The sequence below is a fragment of the Fundulus heteroclitus genome, unplaced genomic scaffold (genome assembly GCF_011125445.2).
Source record: "Fundulus heteroclitus isolate FHET01 unplaced genomic scaffold, MU-UCD_Fhet_4.1 scaffold_66, whole genome shotgun sequence".
Taxonomy (NCBI): domain Eukaryota; kingdom Metazoa; phylum Chordata; class Actinopteri; order Cyprinodontiformes; family Fundulidae; genus Fundulus; species Fundulus heteroclitus.
The window spans coordinates 86516-114418 of NW_023397099.1; the positions used below are offsets into that span (position 1 = coordinate 86516).

A 27903-nucleotide genomic window follows, 5' to 3' on the forward strand; every position below is an offset into this window, starting at 1 on the left:
GCCAGCGCCATTGAATCTTTAAGTAATTGTTTGGACAGTTTACAGCCAATAAGGGGCTTACACACAATGTCTTATTTCAGATATCTCGAACGTAATTCTGACTAGTCATAATTACGTTCGAGATATCTTAAATTACAATTACGGATGTGTGACGCTTTCAATGACGAATCCGGTGACGTAATTTGAGATATCTTGAAAGGAATTCTGACTAGTCAAAATGTAATTGAAGATCTCTTGAATTATTATTCTTCCTAGTCAGAATGTAAATAAAGATATCTTAAATTACCATTCCGGATAGTCAAAATGTAGTTTTGTCTAGTCAAAATGCAATTTAAGATATCTGGAATGTAATTACAGATAGTCAGACCAAACCGAATTTATGTTAAAACGGCTTGCCATAGAGAGTGATGAAGTACTTTGATGGGAGTTACATGGAGCTATCCTCATCTGATAGCGATATGGATTTTTTTTTAGAAGAGTTTCTTGACAGAAACCGGACTTTTGACGGAATCCAGCCGTACCTATTTCCAGTGCAAACTCAGTCGGGTCCCCCAAGATATATATACACGCGCCTGTGTGTGTGTGTGTGTGTGTGTGTGTGTGTGTGTGTGTGTGTGTGTGTGTGTGTGTGTGTGTGCGTGTGTGTGTGTGTGTGCGCGCGCGCTCCGCCGCAGCACGGCTTTACCAGCGCTGCAGCAGAGGAGAGATCGGGCTGAAGTGACTTGAGTTATATTTGCCCCGTAGTAAATAGGGCAGGTGGTCATTATTGTATAAATATTAAAATATAAAAGCGTTCCAGCACATGCTGGGGCGGAGGGATACCACATCACATGTGGTATCCCTCCGCCCTCTCTGGTCGGTAACCATCCCCGCAAATTTTAAATAAAAATTTCTAAATTAAAAAATAACTTACCGAAAATTCTCGCTCTCATGTCATATTCAAAACATTCTTCTTCGAAATGGTTGCTGCATATGACGTGTTTTCTCTCTGGCCAGAAGTTAGATGGCAAATCTGCTCTCTTCAAGTTGGCAATCCAGCAACGAGCCTGGTGGCTCATGAATCAGAAAGTTGAAATAAGAAATGTTTTTTTCTACTTTTACCAGTTGTGTTGGAACATCCAATGGCCATGCACGTGAGCATTGTTGCTGTAACAATAGCTCTTGGGAATGTCAATGGTGAAGTCCTCTGGAAATCCGAAAAAATTGTTGATGATCGCAGCTGTGTAGAACGGCTCCTATTGACTTTGCTTGGAAAGAGCGGAGAAATGCTGTCGCCGCTCCGCTTTTCCACGCCCCAGGATGTGTTGTCAAACGCCCCTTACTGCCCAAATATGGGCAGTAATGTCCGCCCCCATACACAGTGATCCAGACGACAATTTATGTTTTTATTTTCCTATTGATTAAAGATAAGTTCGTTAAATAACCACAAACGTATTAGTTTTAGTTATAGCTAATGGTCCCCTGATTTTTCCTTGTTGACCGGACTTCCCCTTTAAAGCTATGGCTATTATAACAAGTGGTCCAGTGCATTTAAATATTCTTAGTGTGGTTAAATATAATTTAATATTCTGACAGAATTTATGTATGCTGCAAAACACAGCCACTCATATATATACACACACACACACACACACACACACATATATATATATATATATATATATATATATATATATATATATATATATATATATATATATATATATATATATATATATATATGAGTTACGGCCCAAGGCCTTTCGTCTGAGTCCCTGTGTAGAGCTTCTAATTGGTGCTGATTGGGAGTGGAGGCAGCTGGCCAGACTGACGGCAACAAGCTTCCTCACCTGACAGCCCAAGCTCCGCTCCAGCCCAAGCACCAGATGATCAACCCCAGCCGGGAGCAGCTCAGATCAGACCAGCTCGGAGGAGCTCAGCTCATTCTCTCTCTCTGCCACCTACTTCTCTCTTTCCCTCTCCTCTCCAACCACTCTCCAAATTATCCCATGCGGGGCTTTCCTTTGATTTGTTGTGGTCCAAGAGCTAGGCCACAACAAAAAAAAAAAATCTATCTATATATATATATGTGTGTTGCAACTGGTCTGTGAAGGGATCAGAGCTTTGATAGAGATTAGCGAATTTTATTCACCAATGTCTAAAGCTCTGATGCCTTCACAGAGTAGATGCAATTATGGAGAGACTACGTCACAAAAACTTGGACGTGTAGACCTGTATCTCTCTATCTAATATTAGAAAAATCACATTCTAATATAAACGATATCTTTTAATCTTACTTGTGAAAAGTTATCCCTCGAGCCCTGACGTCAATAGTCCGATTTAAACAAAAATACGCTGCACAGTGCTGAGGTATCATTAGTGTGTTTAGCTTGAAACAGCAGGTTAGGGTAGCAGGTCGACCGCCCCAAGATGGCGGCCGTAATTCCTGCGCCGCGACAGTCAATGCGGGGTCTATTCTTATATCATGTCTATGGATCACTGAGCTATAATATACACTGGAGTGCTAATCGCCCGCTGTTAGAACGAGTCGCTTTGAAGCCACCGGCCGCCATATTGGTATTCCCTATTTTCCTCCAGTAACTAGGGAATATGTGCGCTACAGCATCGAATAACGAGGATTTTCTCATGTTAAGGGGGGGGGGGCTTAAAACTTTTAAAATGTCAAATGCCATATACTTTTATGTTATGTTCTAAAACTATCACGTAATGAGAAAGTCATGTGCTGAAATATTTTGCATTTTAGTTATATATATATATATATATATATATATATATATATATATATATATATATATATATATATATAACATTTATACACATATATATATATATATATAACATTTATACATATATATATATATAACATTTATACATATATGAATAACAATATACAAAAACATATATTTACATATGTGTATACATATATACATATATACATATGCACATACTTATATATACATATATATATATATTTAATATGAATAACATGTAAAATATTTCAGCACCTAATTTCCTAGTAGTTGATAGTGTTAGTACATCCACTGACTGTAGAATTACCTATGAAACGTTTTCACACAGCCAGAAAACTGCTTGTTGTTGCAACTAAATCCTGTGGGATTCTGTGAGAGTAGGGAGTAGCAAGATGGCGGCCACTGACTTCAGTTTTTCGGCAAAATCAGCACTCCAGTGTATTATATAGCTCAGTGATGTCATGACATAGCACATGTGTGTTTCCGGTTGGTGCAGCCTGACCCCACAGACATGAATACGTAGACGCCGCGTCCTCGTGTGAGAGGCGTGCCGACAGAGCGGCCATCTTAGGTCAGACCTAGCTGCGCTCAGAGAGAATACAAGTCAATTCAGAAAAATGTACTTTATGTTTTCAGACACTCTGAATCCGGTGAATTCTCACCCGATTTCCAGATAAATCAACTGACTGAAAACGTCACCCCTTTAGGGGCTACATGGGACCAATTGATTGAATTAAATTATTGTCTAACTTAATATATAATTTCGATTTTGTTTTGAAAGTAAGCAAACTTCCAGAGCTACGTCCCAGGAAGCCCGACTTTTACTCCGTTTATGGGTGCGCAAATAAAAGGATACTAGAAACCAGATCCTGGGGAATTACCTTTAAATAAGTAAGATTTTATGATAGATAATCCTCATGCTTTACAGTCACAGTTTTTCCTGCATAAACACAATATGTGCTGATTGGTAGCAGGGATGGAAGCAGAGAAAAGTACATTAAACACCAAAAACAAACAAAATGGTCCTAAATTACTGGATAGACATGATTTGTGGTGGGGGGGATATTATACAGTTTTTGCTATGATTTTGTAATGTATTTGATTCTTAGATGCGTTAGGTTTTTTGTTGATTTTTTTCCCCCCAGATTGCGGTTTGTAATATATAATTTTTAAATGCTGTTATGAGCACCTCTACTCTCACTTGTCTGTATATAGTTTTGCTCCTATGTAGATCAGTGCTGTTGTCTGTAGATCGGTGTCTGTGTATATAGCCTATACATACAGTATATATATATATATATATATATATATATATATATATATATATATATATATATATATATATATATATATATATATATTTGGAAGAAAGAGAGAGAGATTTATGTGTGTATAAATTGTGTGTATATTAGATTAATATATAACTGCAAAATATGTAAGTGCATGTACATTTTTCATCCAGTTTGACTTCAATTTAAATAGTTTTGGTTCTGAATAAATATATGTAATCTGTCTGAAAGGTCACGAGCATTGGGAACATATGATTAAAATGAGATCTGAGCTGCCTCCTATTCATTTTGACAGCAGATGTCTGATCTGTGGTCTGACCCAAGATGGCCGCCCTGTAGGCACGTCGGCCCAGCGGCCGGCAGTGTACAATGGGGCGTCTACGTATATGATGTCTATGGCCTGACCCTACCTGACCCATGGCCGCACAGCGCCATCTGCTGTGCGACCATGGGAATTACCTACAAGTTACAAATCTTTTTTGCTGCACTGCCAGCGTGATATTTGCAGCAAAAGTTGACTTGTAAAACTGAATTTTTGACCCACAGCAGCAGATTTGTCCTGTTGTATTCGCTAATTTGTAGTTGTGTTAAGGCAAAAAAAAAAAAAAAAAACTGTGATTAAAAAATATGGTGGGATAATGTTGATACAGGTGTGAGTGTGTTCTGCACCATTTGTTTTGGCTCATTTGGAGCAAACTGGGAATGTAAGAGGTTTTAAATGTGTGATTCAAATAATATAATTTGTGTACCTGTACTTAAGAATCTGAAGAGGTCTAACTTTTTTGTAATTGTTAAAAACAGAAAAAGAAATCTGCAATTACACAACTCCACAGTTACAGTGCACAAATAGCTTTGCTCCAATTGTTTTGGATCAATTGGGGCAAAACTGAGAATGTAAGAGGTTTTTGACGTGTGACTCACAAAACACAATTTGTGTACTTGTGCTTGAGAATCTAAAGAGGTGTAACTTTTTTGTACTTGTGAAAGATAGAAAAAATTTACAATTACAAGTTTCTTATAGCATTTCTCTCTGTGTCTTCAAATTCACATTTAAAATGCACAAATACTTTAGATTCAAATTTACCTTCCTTTTACCTTTGGTGAGACATTGGCTCAGAATTCACATATAACAGGTAGACTCAAATCAAACACATCGTGTTCAAGTTGAACGCACAACACTTCCTGAGAAGCTAGAAGTGTGCCAATAGTCCTCAGCATAGTGAGCATAGCTTGTTGAGCTTCTTTAAGTCCATGGTTCTAATGCTGCTGCCTTCCATGACACCGGAATCTTCTGCGTCAGGCAAAGATTGAAGAGTTGCAAATGGCTGATGTGAAACGGTCTTCAGGACTCGGGGCCGACACGACACCATATGGATCTGCAGCCTTACGGGCCTTTGAACTGGTTCCATTCCTCCAGCAGCCTTTTCACCTGACCTTGAAGCAGAGTTTGAGGGTATAAAAGATGAAGGAAGTGATAGCCTTTACTGATATGGTTGAAGAGATGGTGGTCAGGCAGCAGGATCTGACTGCTATGGAAAATGAACCATGGCAGTGTGACCGGAAAGTTGTGGGTCAAATGAGGCTGGAGACAGGACAGGAGGATGCCATATGTTAAAGTATGTTTTAAATTATATTTTCATTTCATTCGTTCTTTTCAGACTTTTATTAAGAAGTAGGCTACATGTAAAAAAAAATGAATATCATAAAAAAAACTCTATGTGCTTCATTTCAGAAAGTAAAACTCAGATTTTATATAGATTCATTAGACATAGAAGTGATTATTTCAAGCCTTTACTTCTTGTGATATTGATGATTATGGCTTACAGATAATAAAAACTTAAGAGTCTTAAGAAAATTAGAATATTGTGAAAAAGGTGTTGCACAATCACAGAAAGTTGCCTGGAAAGAAAATAAGTGGCAGGAAAAGGTGCAGCGGTCGTGTTTGGCTTGTAATTGGACCCAAATGCAGACTGAACCAGGAGTGGTGAGGGTAAGAATAATTATTAGTAAACAGAAAACCTGGAACAGATGATCTTGGACAACAGGATGCGGAACACAGGCAGGGAAACAGACTCCAGCACAAGAATTTGGGGGAGCTTTACGAGGAGTGGACTGAGACTGGAGCATCAACAACCACAAATCCTACTCATCAGCTATAAATGCAATGTTGCATTGCTTGTTACAAGCCACTGTCAACCCAAAACGGCGTCAGAAGCATCTTACCTGGGTTAACAATAAGAACTGGACAGATCCAAAGTCCTCTTTTCAGATAAAAGTAATGTTTGCATTTCGTTTGGAAATCAAGGTTCCATAATCTGGAGGAAGAGTGTAGAGAATCAGAATCCATGTTACTGGAAATCCAGAGTGAAGTTCCCAAGGTTAGCGATGGTTTGGGGGGGGGCGGGGTCCATGTCATCTACTGGTACTGGGTCCAGTGGGTTTTCTGAAGTCCACAGTCAATGCAGCCATCTTCCAGAACATTTTAGAGCGCTTCATGCTTCCTTCTGCTAACAAGCTTGCTGAGCCTGAAGGCAGCTATCAAAGCAACCTGGGCATCCTGAACACCTCAACAGAACCACAGGCCACATTGATGCAGAAATTAATATAAAAGGAGCTCCAAAGAGTCACTAATTAACATACTTTTCAGAAGGCTGACATTTCTGTTTGAAATACCATTTTTTTTATGTGTAATTCAGTGTTATAAAAAAATTACAACACTGAATTTTGGGTTTCTATTGTCTGTAAGCCATAATTAGTAAAATTACAAGAAATAAAATATTTGCAATAAATGACACTGTATGTGGAATCTGCATGTGTTTCAGTTTCTAAAATCAAGGACAAAACAATTATTGAACTTTTTCACCATATTCAAATATCTTGAACTGTACTTGTAGCTGATCGCCCTCCTGCATAAAAACCTGCAGACAAGACATTTCTTATGAAGTCTTCTCCAATCTGGACCTTTTTTTGTTTTTGCTATGCTATCATTTGTGGTGTGTGTGATACTTTATAGAACTTTGACACTCAAAAAACAACAGGGAGACTGTCTATAATATGGGGCCCAAACTAGGTCAAGAGGCCCCTGTGTAGCCATATTGAGAAGACCAAATCTTGGGTACCAGTGTGCCTTACAGGGAGAACATAGGTTCAGAAACAGGAAGCAGAAGATGAAGAACACTCAAACAGCACACAATAACACAGACCGGCTGAGTCCTTCAGGGGACAGGAAAGAAAAAACATACTGTGGTAGCAAGAACAAGCAGAAAAAAAAAAAGACCAAGACCTCATCAGGACACTAATCAAATTCCACAAATACCATCATAAAGTATAAGGTAACAGTCCCAATAATGTCATTTTTGTGCATTTCCAAATGTTTTGTTGTATTGTTAGAAATGGCGCTTATGAGTAGAATGTAGAAATGGGATGAATGAGAGGAACATCAGTCCTGGGAGCAGCATGCACACCTAGACAGTCTGGGACACAAGGCTGGGACACAAGGTCATCAGATAGCACCCAAGTGGTGACACATTATTTTACTGATGACATGTTAGGAAGCGTACAGTCCTTGCATGGGCGTCTACCTAGACTTCTTCATAAGGCTTAAGAAATGATCAGTCGGGGCTCTTGCCACATGCGTTGCCGTTGCGTCATGTTCGAACAGGAGCCCGTCAGCACTGATGTCTGTAAAACATTTCTCTGCCTTTTAGATTAAATATGGAAAAATATGGTTACGTTTAAAGAGTCTTTTTATTGCTACAGAAGTCTACAATAAAAACACCACATTATCAGATAAAAGAACAAGGGTAGGCCGAGAACAGGTAAATACCTGAACAGTATAAAGAAGAGTGGTCCAAAAGTAAACAACCCTAGAGACGCTTAAACACTGAAAACAACAGTTATTAAGGATGGTTTAATAAGCTATGTTATGAGGTGTAGTTGGCTTTTTCACACGTTCTGGGGTCTTCCTTGTGTAATAAATACTGACAGTTTGCAATATAGGTTGTATGTGAGTTTGTACACTTAGGGATAAATCTCAAGAATTTTAAAACCCATTAGGATGCGGATTTTCAGTGGATAGATGTTTTTCCATCACTGTATGAGTCAGTATGGTCAAGAAGAGGAACGTTATGGGTTAACTGATTGTGTTTCTTTAATAAAAATAAAAATGCACACATTCAAATTTTCACTTTAGCCAGATCCCTTTCTCTCAAATGGATGACACTTTTACGCATGCGTCCTGGATCCGCAGCGTCATCAGTCAAAGGACAGACCTCACGTTCCTCTGTGCTGCGTGACTTCGTGCGTATTACGGTAAACAGCGCATATTTTATATATATATATATATATATATATATATATATATATATATATATATATATATATATATATATATATATATATATTTAAGTGTATTATCAGTGTGATTTACCCATGTAAACACCGACATTTTAGCAGCACACACAAAATTATAAAATTAAAAACATAACAATATACCTTTGTGTTTATGACGGCCACAAAAAAATGTATTCAATTTTAAACCCGGTACTTTGCAAAACACCGCAAAATGCATTTCATAAAACGATTTTCTGTTTCGTCATGTTTTTTTGACTGGAATGTTTATTCGTTTTTTCGTTTGGTTAGTTGGTTGTTGGAGCCGCCGCCCCTTCTAAATAATCCGTAATATTGAGTATATGCGCGCAAAGCAAAACTGCGCCGAGCTGTTTGGATGCCCGGCCTGATGAGCGAGGATGGCGGAGGACTCCAAGGAAGACTCGGTGGCTTCTAACGTTGATTCGGACCAACAAACACCCGACGGCAGCCTAAACAACTCGGTAAAACAGCAGCTTCTTCTTCTTGGGTGTTATTTTGTTAGGGGAGACGTCGCTCGTGTCGCGGCGCTGGTTTTGCGTTGACGTCAGGGCTGGCTCGTGTTACAGGCTCGCGGCATGTGCTGCTGGCGAACACAAACATTTCACGCAGCTGTTGTCGCAGCGCTGTGGCCACCGCGAGCCCGTCTGTAAACGCCGTCTTAACGCTGCCATGACACCCGTGACGCGGTTGGTTGTGACGTGACAGGTGCTGGCCGACGGCTCCTGTCTCCTGCGGAGGATGGAGATCTGCGTTGCTGAGGCTGAGAAACGGAGCGGCAAGAATGCGGTCAGCATGCAGGAGACCTTCACCGTCTACCTGGTGGAGACAAGGTGAGCGCAAGCAGCACGCGCTGTATGTTGTTTAAAAAAAGGCCCCGCAGTTGGACACCGGATGTTTAAAAATGCGCTGCAGCTGCGCTTCCTTTTGGTGTGATGTTGCAGAATTTAACATCCTGTTTTTTTTTTTCCCCGAACAAAATTCAAAGACCAATCGACGCAACAGCCGAAGGCCGTAGCCCACCCCCTGACTCTCTGTGGAGGCGATACAGCGAGTTTGAGCTGCTGAGGAACTACCTGATCATTGCATATCCATACATCGTGGTCCCCCCTCTGCCTGAGAAGAGGGTGAGTTCAGTGCTTCCTGAATAATACCTACAATACATCTATTTAAGTCGTCCCACTCAGTGTTTCTTTACAGCTTAACGATTCTGCTGTTCAATGATGCATTTTGTTTTTCATTTATTAGTTCTCTAACGTCTTCAGACATAAACTGACCGAAGCATTACTTTGGTGAGCAAGCGGGGGTTTTTCCCACCTTGTGTGGGGTCAGTCCAAGACATTTTCAATGGTGGGTAAATCCGGGTTCAGAAAGTAAAAAACCTACCTTGTTTTCCTGTTAATTAAACGGGCTGCACCGTGCTGCAGTGGATAGCACCATGCAGCAAGAAGGGCCTGGGTTTGAGTCCTGCTCTGGGCCTGGGTCTTTCTGCATGGAGTTTGCATGTTCTCCCTGTGCATGCGTGGGTTCTCTCCGGGTACCCCGGCTTCCTCCCACAGTCCAAAAACATGACTATTAGGTTAATTGGCTTCTCTAAATTGTCCTTAGGTGTGAGTGTGTGCGTGAATGGTTGTTTGTCCTGTTTGTCTCTGTGTTGCCCTGCGTCAGACTGGCGACCTGTTCAGCGTGTACCCCGCCTCTCGTCCATTGAAACCCAAAGATAGGCACCAACGCCCCTCGCGACCCCAATAGGGATAGACGTGTTAGAAAATGGATAGATGGATGTTCACTAAACCAGGTGATTTTTGTAAGAACAAAGTTTACTTTGAGTGTAACAACGAGGAAATGAACACATCGGGCGGTGAACAAGCACCGAGTCGCTGACGTCACCCCAGCCCGCAGGGTTTATAGATGGGGAGAATTCAGATCGCATTCTTAAAACAACCGAAATGTTGTCAAGCTTGCGACCCAGTGAGCAAATACATGTCTGACTATGAAAAACACTTTAACAAATGTTGATTGATTGATTTGATCTCTTAGAAGACAAAAAAAATTGCTCAGTCTACACTTCTGAAAAATCTTGAACACGTTGACATAATTTATGTGACCTTAAATATAGCTATACTGCTTTCTCTGTACTTCATTAATCGTGTAAGTCGCTTTTCTTTTTTGTCTCAAAACAAACTGTGGATAATAACATACAAAGCATCTGTGCTTGTATTTAGAACATTTGGACAACCTTAATAAGCGTCTTGAAACAAATCTCACTCTGTTGCTCCACGTTCATACTGCATGCTCTGGAGGCACACGCAGCCTGTGATCTCCGCCATCATTTAAGATGGGCAGGCTGCGTCATGGAAACATGCAGGACGGAGGCCTTTTAGGATGGACTTGGGACACTGCTGTCTCACAACACGACTACATTAAATCCTAACTTGCAAATTCCGGTTTGTAAAATGAGTCTCGTGAAATTTGTTTTGTTTTTACTTCAATTAAATTCGAATAATTGAGCGAGGAGGTTATTAAATGCAGCTGATTAACCCTTGACATCCAGTAAATTGTCATCTTCTTGTGATAAGAATAACTTGAAAGCACTGTCAGCCATGATGGCCCTGTTCTCTGAAACGCCAAAACTCAGGTCTGCTCGAACAGCGATATTTCGAAAACGTACGCCACATCTGACCAGGCCCATTTGACGAGGCTCTACGACTGTGGAATAACATCCAGCTTCGTTTAGTGTCCTGAACGGTGTGGATGAAATCTTCTGTTTTTCTGCTTGCAGGCCGAGTTTGTGTGGCATAAGCTTTCTGCAGACAACATGGACCCAGACTTTGTGGAGCGCCGCCGGATTGGATTGGAGAACTTCCTGTTCCGCGTTGCCTCCCATCCAGTTCTCTCCAACGATGAGATCCTATACCACTTCCTCACCAAGGTATGAGATATTGGTCCTTTGTTTTAGTGTTTTAGTCAAAAATATGCCATCTGTATAGCTACAAAAAATAATTATTTTGACTGTATGCGACAGGAACATGGCTGGAAGGAAATGGTGTACGAGACAGGATTTCAGGCAAAGGTACAAGTGTGGAGCTCCACTTTCTATAATCAACAGAATATTCTCTATGTTCTTTGGGCTTCAACATTTCCTCACATTTCCTCTGCAGGCAGATTCCAGGCTTAGAGCTTTAAGTGCCACCTTCAGGGTGAGAAGTCCACACAAGTAAGTCTAACTTTACGAAATTCTAAACTCCATTCATTTTTTCAGAGCCACATTTTTAAAACAGAGCTGGAACTGATTTGACAAAAAAAAAAAATCATGATCCAAACATCCGGTTGTAGGGATTGATAACTTGTTTTCCCGAGATCATAGGACCAGTTCATTTTAGAATGATGCCGGTGTAATGATACACAAAAATCCCAATCCGGTGATGTCATGATTTTTCTATGATGAACCCAGAATGGACACCACACACACACGGGACTATTGACTGAGAGTTTATTGACAGGAAGATGAGAAATGGATGATGAAACCAAAAAGGCAGGACAGGACTGGAACCATGGTGTAGCTGTGAGCAGGAGCTGACGGACCGGAGAGAGTTCCTGATAGTACGACTGCTGGAGCACAGAGGAGGCAGGAAATCCAGCGGCTGGCAGAGGCCTCACTGAAGCTCTGAGTAGGCAGGATAATCCAGCAGTCAACAGAGGCCTACTTAAGGCACAGAGGAGGCAGGATAATCCAGCAGCAGGCAGAGGCTAAGCTTGAGACACAGAGGTGGCAGGATTCCAGCAGCAAGCAGGAGCAAACCAGGTTGACAGACGTGGAGTGAGTGGAGTCTAATGATGAACCAGCAGGGAAGAGAAGACTGAGGGAGGCTTATGTAGGGAGGCTGGCAGGGGTACTGAGTTCTGACTAATTAATGTCCAACAGGTGTGACTGATTGCAGAGGGAGTGGAGGAACTGAAAACTAACAGGAAAAAAGCTAGATCAAAACTAAACCATGACAGGTGCAAACTTAGTGTTGTTTCATTCAAGAGAAACAAATAAAAAAGGTCCACTTTAGAAAGGACTGGAGATTTGGTTAAAGAATAGGCTGGTATGATGGATGGATGGATAGATGATACAACAATGAAAACCACTGCAAGCTTTCAATCTTAGATTTTTTTTAATAAGATTGCAGACATTTGGTTTAAATCAGTTTAGAGTTGTTTTGATTTTTAGACAATCCATGCTGGTTGAACGGAGGCAATGGAGAGGAGCTTCTTGATTCATTCTGTCGGTCTGGCTTTTTTTTCTGAGGATGCCTGTGTAAATAGTCAGTTCTCCAGGTCATCTCAACAGCAAACAGGCTTAAATCGGAGGCAACTTGACTTTTGCTCAGTTTTTCTGAAAATGTTTCGACGCCTATCCAGGAGTCTTTGTCTTTTTGCGGATGTAAACCAGAACTAAGAGTGCCCAGAACAGTACGGAAGTCCTGCCACGGTAGTGGAGATTCCTTCCGGTCAGAAGGAATCTCCACAGGACTACCATGAAGCCAGAGACATGTTTATTAATAGTTGTTAAGTTTCTCATGATGTAGGAAGTTTTCTCAGGGAAACTAAATGTCAGGCCTTCGAAAAATACTCAACAGTAGTCAGTATGGTTGCAAACCCGTTAGAGGGAGACACCCCAGTAGGGTTTTTTTAGGGTCCTAAAACATTGGGGCTTTAGCTAAAGCCAAAAACAGTATTCTTTTCATGAGACAGCGGCCTCGTTTATAAGTATTTAAAATTAAATTGATTTAGGGCATGTTGAACCAGTTCTTTGCCTTGGTGGGGTTTTGATTGAATGTAAATGATTGAGAGTCAAACAAGAAAGTTTAAAATAATTTTACTTGGGTCTAATTTTTTGTAAGTAGTTGAAGTGAAGGCTGAAGAGACAGATTGCGATTGAGGAGAGAAAACATTTCTCTGAAGGAGATAATGACAGCTTTGGGGATGTTTAGAAAAATGTCCTTACATCTTTGTCAAATGGTGAGATCCTGAAACACATTAGTTTAGTTGTGTAGTGGGGGACAGTATAACCAGGAGGTGCAGGACTCATAGTGAACGTTCACTTTCACCAAGGTTTTAATTTTGACTGCCTGTGTAAATGAAACGTCCTGGCCTTAGAGATTTCTGTGACGCTCAAACTGTCAAAACTGTTTCACTAAATAAACAGACATTCAGAATACCATTAATATCACTGTGCTTTTGATCTCTCCATATCAGACGCTTAGTGGAGATGAAGCATTACAGCGACGGGCTTCAGTCTCACACGGCTCAGCTGCTCCGAGCACGAACTGTAAGTTCCTGCCTCGTTTTGTTTTCCAACACGCACACAAGCACGCACGCACGCACACACACACATCCTTGTTTTTGATGCAAAGTGAGAATCTTGCCTTGACTTAAATTAATTTTTAAAAGTTTCTATGGCCTAACCCTGACCCTAACCTCATAGACTTTGGGGTCACAGAGGCTGGAGATGCAGAAGGCAGTTAACAGTGAAACATGCAGATAACCCACGGATACCAAGGACTTCACAGATGTGGCATGCATAAACAAATGGACAGTTATCTCGGGGCAGAATGGACACGTGGACATCCCTGGAGCCAAACTCTCTCAATCTAATGTTGACACATATCACAAAGACAACATGGGAAGAATTGACCAATCCTTAGCAAGTCTTTGCTGATTCATATAAGCTGATGTAACCAGGAGTTTGGCACTCTCTCACCTAACCTGTCCACATTGTTTTATGTATGAGAGTCCAGTACTCAAGCTGTAGACATCCATGTTGAATAGAAATTGGCGACTTAAAATACAAAAAACAGTAAGAGACTGTGAGACAGAAAGTGAGAAATGCAGAGACAAACAAAGAAAAAGAAAGACAGCAGTTAAGGTATAGTTTGAATAATCTTAACATGTTCCAGAATAATCTAATATCTTATTTTGTACCCAAAAATTGTACTCAAGTAAGAGTAGCACTGCTACAAGAATACTAAGAGAATTTTTTACTCAAGTAAAATAGCCCTCCAAGAAAGGGGCTCCTTAAAAACCCTCCTAGGTCTAAGGCCTTTTTAGGGCAAATATTTACCAGGACTTAATGGTGGTGTTATAACATCATCTTAAACGTTTCAGTAAAGTAGTTTCCATCCCCTTTTTCACGGATAAGCTGAATTGTCATAATATACAAATTGCGGAATACTCATAAGTATGTAATAAAAGATATAGAACCAGAAATACAAAGAAATATATTAGGGGAAATTTATCCTTACAAAATGTTATTTATAAACACACGGTCTACCTGAACAATGTGCAACTTGTTTTTCGTTTGTAGCGTATCTACAAATATGTTCATGCTCAAGAAAAAAAAAAGTGCTATTTTTTTTATGCAAGTCTCTACCTAATGCCGATGGTGGTCAAAAAAGCCAGTTCCTATCAGCTATGAGGCACAGGGGTCATCACAAAAAGAGCATTTCCAGAGTGTGGATTGCTGCTTGGCTAAACAGAGCACATACTTCCTCCGCCCATAGGACGCACCCTTGCTGGAATCATCCTTTTGGGCACAAGGCACTGGCAAATGTTCCCCCGATGTTTGCGGTGAAGAGTCTGCTCTGTCCCCCCACACAGCTGGGAACACAGTTCTTCCAGGAAATCCCTACTCACTCCTTTTTCTGTCAAGAGCTCCTTGTGTAAAATGTACACCTGTGGCAGCAATGTCCAAAAAACAACAACGAACAAACAAAAAACATACCAGCACATGGAAGAATGATGAACTGTGTAGTACTGAAAACTTTGGTCTGATAGATCAACTCCTCCCATTTTTTTGTTGTACTCCATGAACTGAGCGCGCGCGAGACCGGTTTTCAGCGCGCGCGTGTTCTCTCACTGCGCGCTCGGAAGTTACATCTGATCTGTTTTATATGGTGCTAGTAATTCAAATTCAACTAATTTTATGCAAATTTGTTTAAAACCTTGTTAAAACAGGATGATAACATGTGAAAAAATGTTTTAAGAATAATAATAAAAAAAAACAAAGGTTGTTTTTAAAGAATTGATCATTCACTTTTTTGCTTTTTATTCAATTTAAAACATGTATTCTGACTCTTTTCTTTAAATAATCACCTGTCTTGAAAGCTTCCAAAATACATCAGGAAGACTATTTTTCAAAATTCTCCCCTTCGGGGCTCGGGCACCAGCATAAGTGCACCCTCCTACCAGATAGTGTGTGGCCTGCTACTGTAAAAAAGTTTGACTTCCCTGAAACTCAAGTATTTCTGTAACAGAAAATGTGTTTTTTCCCCCCTTACACTAGCTGGCGGATGCTATACTTTAAAATCATACTGATAAACGCATTGCTTCTTACCTGGCTCTGGATGGCCATCATTCCTCTGCAATTCCGTTCCTGTTCATGAGTCATCCTAAGTTTTTTTTTTTTTAATATTTACTCATAAAATCCCTCAAGCCTTTGGTGTCATCTTCTCTTTTTCTCTTTTCTTTTCTGTGAGCCAAACTTCTGAAAACCTGACAATCTTAGTTTGCTGCAAAACAAACTTTTAAAGTTGTAGCTAGCCATTGTCCTAATGGTCAATCCATTTTATGTTGGGGTGCGGGGAGTTCTAATGGCTCCTTATTTAAAGAAAACATATTACATATACCTAATGCAGATATATATGTAGATATTTAGTTACTATAATATTAAATATTTTTCACACAAATATGTTCTGAAAAATTACTTCTGCCAGTATGTTAATGGTCAGGGTGTCAGTTTCCCCCCCCCCCCCCCTCTGTCCTGGGCCTGGGACAATAGGGGGTTTTCAGCTGACGTCACGCTGACGTGACTACTCAGCGCGTCCGCCATATTGGGTGGCAGTCGTTTCGCACCGTTGACCTGCATTGTATTACGCCTTAGGCAGTATTGGAAGTGAACAATGGGGAAAACGTGTTTAATGGTTGGTTGCACGGCCCGTGGAGGTGGAGATCAACGCTCTTTTTTATCGCCTACCAGCCGTAATAGTGAATCAGTGTGAAAAAAAAAAAACAGCTGTCTGAACAACGCCGTCACCTATGGCTGACACGGATATCCAGGTCCGATTTGGACGGTGTTAAGCTGGAATACGCCAGAGTCTGCGGTGCTCACTTTGTCACAGGTAATTAACTGTTAAGTATTTAAAACATGTAAGAAGAATATATTAATAATAGGGCTTGGGCGTTATGACTTATTACTTTCCGCGGCTGTCATGTTGACTGCCTCCGCCGCCTCTACTGCCTATTACTACCGCGTACTGTACTCCCTCTCTCAGCCGTGTTTTAATTTGATTAATTTCACCTTAACTTGATTTCAACCATGGTAAACCGTTGCTGTATTGTGGGCTGTAACAGCGCAACACATGATCGCCATGGGAAAAACATAGAAACAGATTAATTTTCCACCGCTTTCCTGCTTGGAGGCGCAACCACGGAGAACAACTGTTAGTGATAACAAAGAGTCGTCGGCTCGCTTGGATCGCGGCTGTAAGTCGACCGAACATAACTTTCCACAGTATCCCGATGTCAATGAGAGTGTGTTCTAAACGTTTGAAACACATAGCAGCTAGTTAAAAGTACATTACATGCGCGAGTGGTTGTTAGCACTGACGGTTAGCAGCTACTAAACTAGCATGGGCCAGAGCCCGTCCGAGCGCAGCTTACATTTGAACGAGTTGCTGTGTTCCCACTGTTTCCTGGCTTTATTTTGCTGGCTCCTACCGGCGCCAATACGGTAAATACAACTTAATTTTGCACTGGTCATTGTTCTGCTTAAATAATTAAAGCCGCGAGCGGCGTCGATCGGCCCTGCAGTCAAGCGCCTTCGCGCACCGCCCGCCGCCGGCCGCCAGCCACCGCAGAAGCATGCGACACATTTGCGTCGGATTGTTTACATTTTTACCATCTTATTAAAACTCACCCGTCCACGTATGATGGCGATTTCCTTGATGTACATAACCAGATGTGAACTGGTTGTGAGCCTCTAGACCCTTGTAAGCTCTCATATCCTCAAGAGTGTGCAGAGGGTTTTCACCGAACACCAGGTAATGCATCTGGATTACGGCTAAACAAGGCACCGTGGAGGGCATACGGGTCCATATGGTCGATCACGGAACATTTCCTCAGATATACGTCCTTATCTGGTCGCTCTAGCGTGCTGGCGTACTTATCCATTCGCGATATGAAAATACGTGTAAGACAACTAGAGATAAGGAAGTGTGCCACCCAATATGGCGGACCGGAAGTTGGCCAGTGACGTCAGTGAAAACACCCTATTGACCTGTTTGTTCCCCCCTGTCAGCGGGCGTGAGTAAACCATTCTATTTCTCTGCCAAACCTCTGCCTTTGTGGTGAATTACTCCAAGCTAAAGCTGGTTATCTCAGCATCGAGCAGGCGGCTAGCTTGAAAGGGAAAACAGCTGTGGGTTGGAAAGGCAGGCCTGGGCAACCTGTACACGGCTCGGGGGAGGGGTTGCTTTCAGGCTGTGGAAGCGGGGAGCTCTGCTCGGCCTCCCTGGAGTAGCTGCCTCATGTGAGGACCTGTGGAGGTTGCAGCAGGCGACTTCAGATCAGCTTTCCTCTCAGTTTGGCCTGTCCGCAGGAGAGGAGACCGCTCCTCGCCGTCTCGACTCAGCTTTCCTGCAACAGCTGAGAAAGGTTAGAAGCAAACCGTCTCCAGGGCAGCCGGCTGTTAAGATCTGATGGTGGTTTGACAGAAAACAGACTTTACTTAGCCTGGCCGGCACTGCAAATGTTTGTCGGTGTCCGAACCCATTCTGACCCAGGTGGCTCTCTCCAATGCTGCTGTTGAGGAACAGTGTGCGAAAGAGGGTGATAAACCTGGGCAGCAAGTCTTTATACAGTGTAAAAGTCTCATATTTCAGTAGCTTTAAACTTTAGTCTGATTTTATTCCTCATGGCTTGATTGCAGAACATCCATAATGCAGCCATTTGAACTATCAGCTAACACAAACAGTTTGAAGCCCCACTTAGTTGGCTTATTTTTATTGTTCTTTTGGGGATGAAAATGTGTTTACATGCTCTGGTCAGAGTGACCAGATGGAGCCTCAGCATGAGCAGTTTATCATGGTCTGGTGTGTCTTTTTTTTCTTCCATTTTCTGGGTCTTCATCTGGGTCACTCATATGTATGTTCCACGTAATGGTGCAAAATCTGTCTCTTGTCATGACTGATGGTGGTTTGCTGAAAATTGAACCCTGCCTCTGGTAGTGCTTGATGTCAGGGATTTTCACCCTGACATGCAAAATGTAGGCCAAGAAATTTTTAGATGTCCATTTCCTGAGCTGGTGCCCATTTATACTTTTTCCCCTTAGCAATGTTTTTTGCAGCTTGTTTGTTTGTGTCGTCCTCATCTGTGATGAGACCTAGTCTGGCCGAGTCTGGTAGGCTGGCAAACTGCAGAGGATTCAGTTACGACCTCCCCAGAGATGGTTGAGGATCAGCTTCTTGAGGGTCTTCATCAGATGGGATGTTTTTTTCTTATTTAAGGAAAGGCGTACAATTTCCAGCAATTTTTTAGGGATGAGAAGCAGCATTTCGTCCTTTTTTAGCCAGGGAGCAGACATTAGCCAGGTGGATTGAAGGCATGGGTGTGCAGAGTCCCTGTTTCCTTAGCTTCTGGAACCTGCCTGCTTGTTTTCCCCATCTGGGTCTCGGTTAAATCCTATAGAGTGCCACTGCACTGCCATCCAAGGTCTCAGTGAAGCTGGGGGGCGATGGAAAATGAAGAAAAAAATGCCCACTGGTGACTATCGGGTTTTCAGGAGCTTCTCCTTAGTAAAGGGGAACCCCATATGAATAAACACAAAAAAGAGAGCAAAGTATCAAGGCTGCCATATCCATATCTCATAAGCAACAAACACTTTGCATAAAAGTCAAATACTTACTTGATTTACTCTGCTTACCTACTCTACTTACAATTTTCCATTCTAATATACTTTTGATCCAACCTTCTTTCCTTCAATGTGCCCTATCTCCTTTTCTTCTGCCTTTCATTTCCTTTTCTCTTTCCTTGCCCCCTTTTTTCCTTAATTTGCTTCCTTGTGTCCTTCCTTCGTTCCTTGTGTTTCTCCCAACTTCTTTCATTTTCTCTGTGACAGCATCTTCCATCCGTCTTTCCTTTCTTGATTCCTTGGTCTCTCATATTTCCAAATTTAAAGTCATTAATGCATTGGGAACTTCTGCATTTTATCATTTCAGATGGATGTAAAGTGCTGCTAACTTTAAAAGATGATTGTGGAAACTTTGGATTTTTTTTATTAAAATTGTTAGAATATGATCCCTGTTTAAGACAAAATTCTCCAAACAACAGAAATAAACACCTAAATGCACTTTTGACTTGAATTATTGAAATAATCCAACTTCTTGATGATGTTCTAAATTACTGAGATGAGCATCTACTACCAAGCCCCACTTGAAGGAAAATGTGACATAAACACTGGAAGTGCTACACCTGGAAATGTTTCTGTTTGTTCACTCCTAGTTGTTCTCTGTAGCTTCTCAGCAGTGTACACTAGGGAAGTGTAGGTGGCCTAACTTCTCTCTACATAGAAATATGTGCCTATATCACCTCAAAAGGCAGACAATCTACATTCCTACATAAATCTGCTGCCATCTTTATTGCTTTGAACAGCAAAACCCTTGTACTTATTGGGGTGATTTTTAGAACATGGCTCTTATCTTAGTAAATCTTAATACACTCTGTGTTAATGTCTAATGTCTGCTGATAATAACCTTGTCAGATTATTTTAATCCCAAATCCTAACAAACTCTTTCTCTTATAGAGGGTTGCTGATAGACTGTATGCTGTTTACAAGGTCCATGGGAACTATGGACGAGTCTTCAGGTTAGACAACGTCCACACATGCATAATTTTTTATGAATATGTTTTGCCATTACGCATGTTTTTAAGTTATTTAATGTTTATTAAATAACCCTCAGTCTGCTAGGTATTGTCCAGTGAATATTCGCCTAAACAGCTGATATTAGAACAATAGTTGACAGGGTAATTCGTGCACTACCATTCTTTTAGCAGCAAACTCTGCATGCATGTGGAATAAAGGAGTAGCAACTTCTCTTCAAGTATAAGAATTTATTAACAGAAATAAAATGATCATCCAGAGAACACCATTATATAATGCTGTTTATCTGAATTAACACTATATTTCAACCAACAAATCCTCTCTACTAGGGTAGTGAAACTTAACTAAAACTACTAAGCAAAATTAAAGTAAAAACAAACTAAGGACCTATGTACACACAAAATATCAAAGGACAAGATCAAATGGTTGGAAACCATCATCAGAATGATTTAGTGAATCTTTGTTCACTGCAGATCAAAGTTAGAAAACCAAAGTTCATCTTAAAGAACGTGGGATGAGACCAAATTAACTTTACTAAATTAGAAAATCCTTTGTATGTATTCAACACATTCACAGTGCATATCCTGAATTAGACAAAACATTACTTGAGGAAATAACATTTTATGTTTAGTTTAGTTTGGCCTTAGCCGCAGGAGACCGCTGTGCACAGTCTTGACTCTCGCTCAGCTTTCTTGCAACAGCTCAGAAAGGTTACAAAGAGCTTGCTTCCATGACAGTCGGCGTTTTAAGTTCAGTTGTTGGAAAAGGACAGGGATGCACTTAGCTTCGATTCTGCCTGCATATGTAGCAGGTCCCCGAACCCCAGAGAGGTAGTTCCCCAGAACCAGGACCTCCAATGTGACTGATGATGACCAGCGGCGGAAAAGAAAGATAAACCTGGGTGTAGTCTTCATACAGTGGTCCCTCTAGCTTTGAGAGTGTCCCTGGGGGAAGGAGTGGCTGCAGCAGTCTCTTACATTTATTGTGGCCTTATACCAGCCTTAGAGTCTGATCTTATGTTATTTTCCTTTTGGCTGATTTCACAACAAATATCAAATTAAAGAGATTCAGATTTGCCTCAGGTTTTTGATGTTATTCGCAGGTAAGTTTCATATTTGGCCTAATAGGCTTTTTGTTCTGCCCATCACAAAGCACGCTGCTTCCGTAATCCCAGGAATTTGATTATCCAAGAGAGATTAAGCACATCCACAAAGGTACAACGGTGTGTCTTGGATTACTGGTAAAGAAATCTATATGTCCATGTGTTCACTGCAGTGAGTGGAGCGCCATCGAGAAAGAGATGGGAGATGGACTGCAGAGCGCCGGTCATCACATGGATGCGTAAGAACTCACCTGAATCAGAATCATTCGGTAGTTTCTGTGAAGAACCACTTTATTTAAAACACGACTACATACTGATATGATAGCAGCAGACTTCTGCGTTTTGTCAACAACCTACAGCTATGCCACTTCAATAGATGACATCTTAGAAGAAGAAGAACATTATGCTGACCAGCTTAAGGAATATCTCTTCTATGCTGAAGCTCTAAGGTAAAATCACTTATAGTAACATCTTTGCTATCTACAGCTGGTGACATTATTGTAACAACATAAACCTGATCTCATCAAAATGTTGGGATATATGCTAGAATTATTTAAATAACTTGAATTACTGATTGGGACTATTATGCTCTCACAGAGCCTGTAGGAAATCCAGGAATCACTGTGTCATGATGGACTCAGTCTATTTGGATGGTAGAACAGTAGAATTAAAGGAGAGGCTGCGTGCTCCGTGCATGGGCCCTTTGCTCTCATAGTTGTGCTGTGGCTTTTTCACAGGTCACCTAATTAATAAACGCAGTACATCTGTGGTGACATAATGAGTATAGCTGCAGCTGTTTTGTTTCTTGAGTAAGAGGTTTGTTAAAGAACTAAAAGCATCATGAAAGCCCAGGAACACAGCAGACAGGCATGGGAGAACTTTGCTCAGAAGTTTGAAAGAGAGTCAGGTTCTAAAACAATCTCCCAAGCATCAAACACCTCCCAGAGCTCCGTTCAATCAATCATCCGGACATTGAGAAAGGATGGACCAAGATGGTCCAAGAGCAGGGGTTGATGGGAAGATGGATGGAGCTTAATCCGGGGTGTCATCTTGGAAGAAAACCTGTTAGAGGCTGCAGGAGACCTGAGAGTGGGGTAGAGGTTTACCTTCCAGCAGAACAACCACCCTAAATATACAGCCAGAGATGAAATGGTTTAGATCAAAGGTGAATCATTGATTAGAATGGCCTGGTCAACGACTAAACCTAAATCCAACTGAGAATCTGTGTCAAGACTTGAGAATGATTGTTCACAGATCTTCTTCATCCAGCTTGACTGAACTTGAACTGTTTTGCAATGAAGAATGGGGAGAAAACTTAGGTAGCGATATCTGCAGTAAAAGGTGGTTCTATAAAATATAAACACACACACACAGTAGACCTAATTAACACTGAACCTGCTTTTCAGTTGATAAAGGAAAGAAGAATCTTGTACTCTTAGTTAACAAGATGGAGATCTGTGATTTGAACTCAATCGGCACTGTTCTTGATCTATGCAAGCAGAGGACAGAATACAGAGTCACACAGCTCTTAGCATCTGCCCTTCTGTTCTATCTAGACAAGATGAATCCCTCCCTTATATACCAGTGTTATCTGCTCTAGATTTCACACCAATTTCTCACGGGAAGGTCCTTGGCTCTAATGAGCACTGTTGTAACCCTTAGAAGAAAGAATGTTAACTCCAAGACTAGACAAAACTGGACCTTCAACCTTGGGAGAGCTCCATCCTTATCTGCATCAGGCACCTCCTGGCATCTTCTCCAGCACTCCCCATGTCCCAGAAAAGTAAAATACAATGGGCTCACACATGAATGAAACTCTGCAGCTGCAACAGGCGGAGTGCATTCTTTTGCCAGATGATAAAGAAAAGCTTATTTCTAAATGTCCTTTACCACACTGCATTCCTGGGGTCCTTCCTGCACTCTGACTCTTTGCGGTCTCTGGATTTTCCTTTATTTGTTTAGGTTTCTATGTACAACACTCAGCTCTCCCTTACAAATTCATAAAGTATGATTTAATTTGATGTAATTCTACCTAATTATCTGTATTATGTTAGAACAATTACAGATAAATGGGATTCAGTAGCAGATGTCACCTTTGCAGGGCAGTGTGCAGAAAACACGAGCTGAGTCAGTTTGAGCTGGAAATGGCTTCCCTGGACCTCATTTCTAAGAAGCAGCAACGCGAAGAGCTGGCTACAGGGGTATGTCATACTAACATTAACTTGAAACAATACGCCATGTTGCCAAAAGCATTCAAATAATTAAATTCAGCTTTTCCAGTCCCTTTCAAGGTCGCAGGTGTATAAAACCCAGCATCTAGGCATGCAGTCTGAATCTAGAAACATTCCTGAAAGAAAGCCTTCCTTGTTCTCTAGAGTAATTCCAGTGTGGTAACATGTAAATATACCATCGGTTTTTTTAAGTCCAGTTGGAAAACTACAATGTATGAGTTTGGGTTTGGCAGTTGCCAGGAGAATGGTACTTCTCTGACCTCACTGAGTCAGATGGAAATTTTTTAAAAAAAAATGTTAAACATGTTTTGTTGCTTTTTAACAAAGTATACAGAACAGAAGAAAGCACCAACAGTAGGAGGGGTTAGGGGTGAGCACACAAGTTCTTTGTTGATTCATTAATATCAAGTTAAATCAACAGCATTAAGATTGTAGTTTTCCATTTCTTCCAATACAGTTTAAGCATCAGACAAATTTTGCAATGTTAATTATGCTTAAAAACCATATAAATAAACCAAGCATAATAAATTGTTTATTACATTGCACAAACCTGTGTACTTTAGTCTCTAAGCGCAGTATACCTACGACAAAAATATAGACTACACCACTGGGTCATTCCTCCATGCCACAAGTATGTTTAGAGAAGATTCCTTGTATGTATTCATTAACAATTTATATAATACAAAGACCTGACCTTTACCACTTAAGTTATTTAAAATCACGCTTTTAAGAGAGGAAAATGAAGGTTTTAAGTTGCCCTGCCTGGTCCTAATAAAAATGTTCAATTGAAGATATTTGAAAATAAAAATGCTTTGATGGGATAGAATAAATGGTTTTAAGTTGCTCCAAAGACATTAGAGTGTTATTTCTATTAAGATCAGACACTGTCTTGCATTAAACTCTCCACAACAAATGACCTTTCCATCCATATTTTCAACCAATTCATCCGTTTCCTCTAAACAAAGTTTTTACAAGGATTATAAAATTATAAAAAAAATATATAAAAACAGAACAGAAGAAGTCATTTAGAATGAAGATTTGATCAGGACCGCATGTTTATCAGACATCCTCACGGTCTGACATGACTGTGCACCACTGTGGCAAGCCAGGGACATAGAGACATAGATGGGATGTCATTATCCTGCAGAGTAACACTTTCAGTCTGATTGAACACTTTGGGTCAATTAGAGTGAGGATTGGGATCCATCCAGTATCAGAAATTTCCATAGACTCTCCTAAGCCTTACAGAAAGCCTTCCTCGATAAGTTAATGCTTTTATAAGCATTAGACTGGTCCAACATCATATTAAACCTTATGGATTCAGAATGGAATGTCATTCAAATTCAAATGTGTGTGAATGGAAATGATGGAATACTTTTGGCAACATCGTGTACTAACATTGCCTGCAAGATGAATTCTTGCGGTATTTGTGCATTCACAAACACAAGAGAATATTAATAGCCTTAGTCAGAGATTTTAGAGTGTTGCTCTGAATATTTAACTAATCCAAAGCAGGAAGCAAGTCAGTGGAAGAACTGTTGATCTATTTCCATATTTCTGTTTCTGGTTCTCTCCCTTACCCTCTCAGATAGTGCGTACATTCTCCTTAAAAGGCATGACCAACAAGCTTTTTGGCCAAGAAGCACCTGAGCAGAGGGAGGCCAAGCTGAACCTGCTAGAAGGGCTGATAGCAGAGGGGGAAGAGACTGTTAAGGAGAAAACAGCCGAGTGCGAGTAAGATGGAGACTGCAACAACACAGACTGTCGGACAATATTCGGATGGTATGGAACGCATGGTTTGATATGTCTTTCTCCAGGGAGCATGCAGAAAAGGCGTGGGTAGACATCCTGCGTTTTAAGGATCAAAAAGACAAAGATCTACAAGAAGCTCTCATCAGCTACGCTCTCATGCAAATCAGCATATGCAAGAAGGTACAGGAGGGCTGAACTGTGGGTACATCCTATAATACCTCTGTGCCAGTCGTTCATTATTTAGTTTTTATGTCTACTCTGTGTTTGCAGGGAATACAAGTGTGGAGTAATGCCAGAGAATGTTTTCTGAAGATGTAGAGCTGCAGCCACACAGAGATGTTTTACCCATTGGTGCAAAGCCACCAACTGCTGCTAATATATGTACCGCCTGTGGAATGGCAGCAAACGTGCGCAAAGGAATATCTTATAAATGTGGTCAGCAGGTGGAGCATTAAAATGGCCTGGGGCCTGATGATAAAGGGTTTCCCGTTTTTAAAAGTTGCATGCTGGAGATTTTTTATACCTGGTTGGATCTATAAGAACAAGATCTATATGAACATAGTGTGAGAATGAGCTGGTGAGGCAGATACTAGTGGAGCAGGGGATGGAAATATTCAACGATACCTGAATATTGTGCTGCTGCTATAAAGAAAACATAATCCTGTAACCAGTCCCACACTTAGAATCATTTATAATGATCATGTTTATTATAGGAACGGTCAAACCTAAGTGGCTTCTTTACTGTCATTCTAAAATCGGTGGTAAGAATGGTTTAGACCTAGAAAATGTCAAGGACTCCGCAGTAACTGGGCCCCTGTTGATGCAGATTTGGGAGGGTTAGCTGAGCCATCTCTGTTACAGCTCGACCACACCATGGGAACATTAGCAGAAAGTCCAAGAACAAAAGTCCAAAGTGGAACCAAAAAAGGCAGAAGGGAATAAGGGAGAGCTAAACGATATGAATCCCAGGTAATGAACTGATAGTGATTAAAAAAAGAAGGAAAACCAAATAGGAGGAGGAATCAGGACACGCGTGGCCATGATGAGACACTAGAACCGGCAAGACTGGAATCCCAGAGGTTCAATTTATCTGGTAACATGGTTCAAAGCACAAACTGTTACAATGAAAACAGCAACGCAAAGCACACACCAAATAAGGTTCCAGATCGATCTATGCAGAGAGGATACCTGCATTTAATGGCCTTATTAGCAAACGTCTCAGTAGCTGTATGTTTGGGCCAGCTGCATTAGCTCACAATGGGACTCTGGACAGCTGCAAACTACTAAATATTTTTCCTCGGTTCTGACTGATAAAGTCATGTTGTTTCGAGTTTCCACCTCAGTGGAAAGGGCTTCCGTTTCCCTCTGTGAAGTTCCTGTTTTTTGTAGGATAACAGGTGACAGGGCAGGGATAAGCGTGGCTGAACTTTGTGTGTGTGAAGACAGCAGGGTAACTGGCAGATGACTCCAAATAAATCTGATTACCTTTAAAGTTTATTTTTCCATGACAAATAGACAACCCGTCCAGGCTTTTTGGACTTCCTGAAGCAGAACGACAGACTGATCTCCATGCTAAGCTGCATGGAGTGCAAACACTGTACATTTTAGTAGGCCCACAATTCTGAAGAAAAATCCTCTATCGGTCTTATGATTTTGTCTTGTCTGAGTTTCCCTTTTTGAATTAGATTACTGAAATAAGTGAAGTTTTCGCAGATATTCTACCATCATTTATTGAGATGCAGCTGTAGCTTAGTCAAATACATGTGTTTATGTGCATATTTCAGGCGTGTCTCCTTACCAAGCTGTCTTTTTTTAATTTTCTTTTTTGCCTCTCTGAAGACAGATTGTGATGAGCTCTTGTGTGTAAAATTCTGCTGACTGAGTAAACAGCCAATAAGAGTTTAGCGTTTTAGGAGAGCATTGCAGGATGTGGCCGCTTACACCACAGAAAAAAAAAAACTCTCCAGCTGCAACATGAAAAGAGTTTTAATGGAGATTGACAGATTTAGCTCCTGCATCCAAGTCCAGCGTTGGATGACTGGACTGCTCCAGTCATGACAGGAGAACACCTTTAATCAAATCATTTATGCTTGAAGTGCTCAAAGTTTGTCTTTCTCCTGTGTTTATGCTCAGATTATTAGATGAATTGGAGCTTCGAGTGTTTTTTTTTTTTTGTTTTTTTTTTTACCAAAGTTCTACTAAATATTTAGCATGTGAGCAAATTGTTGTGTTTTTGGAGACTTTGCAACATTTTAACTGTAATATTTGGACACAGCTACAGTTGGGCCTTTGTCTGAATAAACATCTGCCACACCTCTGTTCACAAGCCTCATCTCTCTGCTCGTGTACTGCTCCAGGAGGAGGATGGTGTTGAACATGTCTTCTTTCTCCCCATTGAGGGTAAATAAAGGATTTCTCATCTCTCTTTGAATGTGTCCCACAATGCACTGCTGCATCAGCAATATGGCACATAGGCATAATATAATCT

General features: G+C 40.9%; 1 protein-coding gene across 1 annotated transcript; it reads left to right on the forward strand.

The window, feature by feature from the left end:
* Positions 1-8724: 8724 nt before the first annotated feature.
* Positions 8725-27736, forward strand: LOC105917827 (sorting nexin-4). The gene is made up of 14 exons (XM_036133690.1): positions 8725-8871; positions 9116-9240; positions 9396-9534; positions 11190-11339; positions 11433-11480; positions 11569-11624; positions 13652-13724; positions 20253-20314; positions 21606-21671; positions 21792-21881; positions 23534-23633; positions 25252-25397; positions 25481-25595; positions 25686-27736. The coding sequence occupies exons 1-14, from the start codon at positions 8788-8790 to the stop codon at positions 25731-25733; spliced, it is 1302 nt and encodes a 433-aa protein (XP_035989583.1). The 5' UTR covers positions 8725-8787; the 3' UTR covers positions 25734-27736.
* The last annotated feature ends 167 nt before the right edge of the window (positions 27737-27903 follow it).